Source organism: Choristoneura fumiferana, chromosome 5 (genome assembly GCF_025370935.1).
Source record: "Choristoneura fumiferana chromosome 5, NRCan_CFum_1, whole genome shotgun sequence".
Classification (NCBI taxonomy): Eukaryota; Metazoa; Arthropoda; class Insecta; order Lepidoptera; family Tortricidae; genus Choristoneura; species Choristoneura fumiferana.
Window position 1 is genome coordinate 20,780,801 of NC_133476.1, and position 6,309 is coordinate 20,787,109.

Sequence of the window (6,309 nt, forward strand, 5' to 3'; positions counted from 1 at the left end):
AAAAGGAAGACCATGAAATATAAAATAATACATTCACAATTTCAGGAAAAAATACAATGTAAAATTTCATGGTCTTCCTTTTATTTAAGATGCTATGTTACTTGGAAAAAAAATAATCCTTCTGATTGACCTTTCGATCGGTGTAGTAAAATTACGGGTTGGTTTTTTTTACCATTTGGCGGCGTTCGATTCCCGGTTCAGACAAGCAATTAAAAATCTTTCAAAATCTTTTTATGCAGTTAAAATTGATTTTAATCAAAAATGAATGTCTCCTTTCAGTAAAATTGTCTATCTACAATATTTAATGTACTTCCCCTCCATGTGGCATAACCGTGGGACGACCTGTAGAGTAGGTAAGTAGGGTACGTAGGGGTATTAGTCAGCGGATTCTGTTAACAGGGTCATTATTGAGCATATTGAGCTATCTAAAAAAAATTTTACAAAGGGTACTTACACAACATTAAGTAAGTACAATTATTGTGAACAAAAAAAAATAATGAGCACGTGTTTGATGTCTCGGCTCAAACTCATATTTCCCTAAAGAAGCACCCTTCAAAGTTTTATATTTCTCATCGTTGAAGACACGCTGGTTATTATTTATTTTATTAGTTTTTTTTATCATGGATCAAACCAATAACTAACTAGTAATTTGCTTGAATAAGGGTTTGTTTCACCATCCATTGATTAGTGTTAACTGGCGGTTAGGCGTGATGCCGTCTCTATTTGTTTTGTTCGAATAGACGGAGACGGCATCACATTTAACCGTCGGTTAACGCTAATCAATGGATGGTGAAACAGCCCCTAAAACTCTCTACAGAAGTTAGAGGGTTTAGTCACTTTTCAGTAGTTACTTTGGAGGACAATTTCTCCCAATAGATTGAGATTGAGCAATTAAAAAAAAAAAAATTTTAGATTACTCTCTAACAATAAGAAAATAAATCATATCGGAACCGGATAGTTCGATACCTTTCCATGTTAGGTTAGTATTGTTCGGTATTTAAGATAGATTTGTACCTTTAAAATTAATCTGCCCATTTGAAGCGACTGAAACTCGACTTGCAACTTTTTGTTCACACACATTACAGACAGAGCTTTTTGTTATTCAGGTAAATACTGTGTACAATTCATGCAAGAGCAGCTAATAAAAGCGTGACAATAAATAAAATAAATAAATATCACGGGACAATGCACACCAATTGACCTAGTCCCAAAGTAAGCTTAGCAAAGCTTGTGTTAGGGCAAATATTCGAGCGTTTTGACCGCGCGGTCCAACGTCATTAGCGACCCACGTTTATATAACACAACGGAAAGACAAGTCACAAGAATTTTTATCACGCTAAATCCAGCATCGGTATTGTCTTCAATTTTCATAAAAAAACAAGCCTGGGCATTACCTCTTTAAATACCACCTTCGAAGACACCAATGACAAAAAAAAACGCTGCAAAAACGCTGAATATTCGCCCGTTACGGGTACTAAGCAACGGATAAATATAATTATATAGATATAGATACATACTTAAATACATATTAAACACCCAAGACCCGAGAACAAACATTCGTATTTTTCATACAAATATCTGCCCCGGCACGGGAATCGAACCCGGTACCTCAAGCTTCGTAGTCAGGTTCTCTAACCACTAGGCCATCTGGTCTGGTAGTCGACAATAAAAACATATTCCTTGCAAATACTTTTAGCAGCAAATGTGTATTGATATAAATCGATTGGCTTTAGATGCAGCCAATCTTCTGCATTTTTATTCCACATGTCGATTCTTTTGAGAAAGCGGTTTGTAAAAAATACATTTAAAGAAGGAATATTATTCCTATTTAGAAACTGGTTTCTAATCTGAGTCTCGAAGGCGGCCGAAGGGCTAGGTACGTATTCTAGTAGGTACCTACTTACATTATGGCTGTAAATTACAGCCCACTATTATCATCTTTCAGTCCGTAAAATGTAACTGAAATTGAAATAATTATCTAACACCTGCATAAATACGATATACTATGCTGAAACTATTTGGATACATAACGTTTCCCAAGGTCTTAATAGCGATGGAAAATTAGAAGCACTTATGACACTTGCATTCACATGAAAGGGATACATGTAGTTTTGTCAATGTTTTTTACATGTTACGGTTTAAGTGCGGAAAATAATTGAGAATATATTAACAACCATAATATGTAATAACAACCTTATCACACTTGTTTATTTATTTACGATACCAATGTACTAATTTTATTATTTGTTTTTGTTACCAGAATAGATCTGATACGACGCATGCGAAAACTTTTTCTTTAATAATATTTTTTTATAGTATATTTTTTTATATTCTGTATTGTTTTTTTGCCAACGCACCGTAACTCAGATTATGTTATGGTTATGGATGTTGCTTTCGATCAGGTACCCGCCTGCTCGTTTTCCCCATCATATAAAGAATACTTATTTTCCGTTTGTATGATAACGTATAGATAATACGGCACGATCGTTGATCGACCAAGCTCTGTAAAATTTTGATAAAAAAAACATAGTTATCATTGGTTATTTTTTGTAGTGATGAGGAAACAAAAACATGGATATCATTGCTATTGTTAAGGATAATAAAATAAGTAGCGCTAATTAATATCAGTGTGGTTTTCCACATCCTAGCCACTTTAACAGCAAATAGAAATTTTGTAACCCATACAAAAATTCAATTTTAAGAAAGGCATCTTGGCATAAAATAATACTTTTGTGCTGTGCCGTGATACGTATTTTTTTTAGTTTAATTCTATGTACAGTCACCAGCACCAATATCTGACACAACAAGCGTGCATAAATACGACTCTATTTCTAGGGCCGGAAGGACGTGTCAGATATTTTTGCACGCTCCGCTGTGGCAGATATTAATGCTGGTGACTGTACCTATAGTATTTTGTGTAATAATGTCACGAATAAATGTTTTTTCTTTCTTTCTTTCTATGATATTTGGTAATGTATTTCATGGTCTTTTTATCATATCATATCATGTCCTACTACTGGCGCAGGCCTTTTCTCAGAATTAGCTTCTCTTAGACTCCTCTCGGGTTTGAGCTAGTTTACACGCGGGCGCAGTATAAAAAAGAAGCAGCAAAAAAAGGATTACACACGAGTGCTACTTATTTAGTTGAAAACCAAGTCCCATTCCCGGTTATTACCTTTTACCGGTTATTAGGTAGCTTTAGTCCGAGATTCCACCGAATTCGTTTATCTAAGCAAAAAAAAAACGGGAACTATGCAATTTTCCGGGAAAAACTATCTTCTGTCCTATGTCCGAATGTCTCCATCTGAATCGATATACCGGTTTAAGCGTAAAAAGGTAAAAGACAGACAGAGAGTTACTTTCACACTCAGCGCCGGCCCTAGGACAGAGCAAGAGGAGCGAGCGCTCTAGACGCAAGATAGCAAGGGACGCCATTTTCCAGTTTCCAGTGGGAAATAAAATTACGATGACGCATTTTAAGAAGCGCTGTAGACAAACTCGCTCTACCTTTGATCAAGGGCTAGAGCCGGCGCTATTAGCAATTATAACATAAGTAAGAATTCAATAGAACATTGTTGTAGAGGCACGAAAGTAAGCAATAGATGAACAAGTTAGTTTGAAGGCCTTCGATAATACGAGTTCATCTATTGCACTTTTTTGCCGAGACTAAACATTGTGCTTTTCACGATCACTGCGAGGAAATAAAAATAGTGTCACCCCTCCCGCCAGCACGCCAGCACGCCAGCTCAGCACGCCAGGAATGAAATTCAGAAATTATATTCTAAAAGGTCGTATCGTATTATGAAATACATATATTGATGCGACCTGCTTTCGTAATTTGTTACATTGTTGTCGTGTTTTGCGAGCCATAAATGAGCCGGCTGTTTAACGTACATATATAGGCAGTTTTGGGTACTTACTGGATTTAGGTTATATCTATGGCCACATTTTCGAGCAGTGTCGTGAAAAATAAATTGTCACGTTTACGTTACAAGAATTACCCACCTTCCTTGATAGCGAGGCGTTATGTAGTTCATCCAGGGTGGGCCGTGGCGCCGCGTGCAGGGACAACACATTCCTGTAGTTATCCAGCCTGGGCAACGCCTCCCGGGTAAAGTGTCTGGAACAACAAGAGTTATTAATAGTCTAGGAGTCATTACATACGGATTGCATTCCAACCGCAACGTAACTGTCGACTGCCCAATGCCCATACAATTTTCATGGCAGTCGTCAAAACTGCACGCAAACTACACGCTACATCGACTTTATATGGATTACTAGCGGCCCGGCTTCGCTACGTACCTATACAAAAAATGTGATAAATGAAGAACCGCTCTACCGATTTTGTGCAAACTTCACATAAACCATCTACTAAATAGTCCGAACAAAGCCTAAAAATTTGGTTTGGATAGGTGAGCCCGTTCTTGAGTTATAAAATTACAACGAAAAGTGGCATTGATTGTTATATATATGGATTCTTGAGTTATAAAATTACAACGAAAAGTGGCATTGATTTTTATATATATGGATTATAAAGTCGATGACACGCTAGCTGCGATTGAAATGTATGCGCGCACGGCTGTTGCAGTCAGAATACAGTTCGTGTATAACGGTGCGTGTAATGTAAACCTATACCGATGGATAATAGTTATATAATACATATAACTAAATTATGATGTTAGTTTCATTTTTCTTTACCCCTGAGAAGTGACGCAAAATAATCACCCTTTTACAAAAAATAATAATAGGGTACATGGTTCTTAGGGTTCTTTCTTTCTTTCTACATAATATGACATGATTAATCAAAAATTCCAAGCCACAACTCTAATAAAAAAACCATTCAACCCCGAAAACCATACTACTTTTTTTTTTCAATTGTAGTAGCTTTGAAATAAATTAATATTTAATCGATTGAGTTGGCTAATAAATAAATAACAATAACAACACAAGTCAGTCAGTATAACCATACAAAATCTATAAAGGAATTGCGTTTAGACAGGTAATAAAGTAATGTCAATTGTTTGGTAGGTTCAAATAGCCAATTACCAGTAAACTATTATAATCATAGGTCACTAATTTAATGAACCAGGTGTTACTTTGCGGAGCTCCATATCAATGACCTAAAAAACATTCTTTGCTCACCCGCGACCTTATGATAGCTAAGTTTATACAAAATATGCGTGTTCATGCAGTTCCTCCACCTCCACCCTGTAAGAACACACACAAATCACCCAAATCCATCTATCACCACCACCACACTAAACTGACGCGTTTCGAACTCATCTTCAGAGCAACACATCCGTACACAATGCCACCAGATGTTAGTCATGTACATGGCAGTAGCATGGTGTACGGTTGTGTTAAAAAAAGCAAAGAAATTCTTTTAGTTCATTCATAGGTCACTGTTCTAGCGTGAAAAAAGATAATAGCTCCAAACTTAAACTAGTTCGCTAATGTCTTTTGTAACCCGAAACAAAAGAGCGGTTTTCTTTTTCTTTCTCATTTGAATCATCAGGAAAACTAAGAAATCCAACGAGTTCCGAGCGACATTAACATTCTAGTTGTACTGCACATATTTATTCGAGTTGGTCAATAATAATTAACTTGCCTGAAGCTCTTGCCATACTTGGTGTCAGAAGCCGTGAGAGGATCGTCACTCTCCATTCCAGAACCTTCCGAGTCCTCCGTGGCCTCGTCCTCCGACTTGCCTTGCATCTAAAAAAAATCGAATTTAAAAACAATCAGTTAACAGACATAGTCCGTCCAATGCTGCATGTAGTAGGATTGCCAACTACAATTTCACACTTTTTGGACTTCTTAGTATCTAATTGAGCTGAAATCAGATTTTCAGAAAAGATTTCAGATTGTATGTTGGTTAAATTTCATGTAATTTAAGCAGACATATTATGTCATGCTACCCTGCTGTTAGAGCCATAACAAAGAAAAGTTACCTACGCATAGTAGGTACGCTGGAGTGGAGCATAGCGACTTATAAATCATAACAACATTATAGTTGTAAATTTTTAAAACACCCTAGTTAGCGCAATTAATGATTCCACATTAATTGCACATTAGACATTCAAAGTCAAAGTCAAAGTCAAAATATCTTTATTCAATTTAGGCTACAACAAGCACTTATGGATGTCAAAAAAAAACTACCACCGGTTCGGAATAACCTCTGCTGAGAAGAATCCGGCAAGAAACTCAACGAGGTATATATTTCTTTAAACAGATTTACGATATTATTAAATGATTGTATACATCACAAGTATTTAACACAACTTTATTTTTAACACAGAGCATGGGATC

The 6,309-nt window shown here is 36.3% G+C and overlaps 1 protein-coding gene across 1 annotated transcript in view; it reads right to left on the reverse strand.

Moving 5' to 3' along the window:
• Positions 1–6,309, reverse strand: part of LOC141427742 (disintegrin and metalloproteinase domain-containing protein 22-like) — a 163,720-nt gene that overhangs the window by 156,866 nt on the left and 545 nt on the right. The window contains exons 2-3 of the mRNA XM_074087334.1: positions 5,609–5,715; positions 4,006–4,120 (exon numbers count right to left, since the gene is read on the reverse strand). Coding sequence (XP_073943435.1) covers positions 4,006–4,120; positions 5,609–5,715 — 222 coding nt within the window. The remainder of the gene's footprint in view (positions 1–4,005; positions 4,121–5,608; positions 5,716–6,309) is intronic.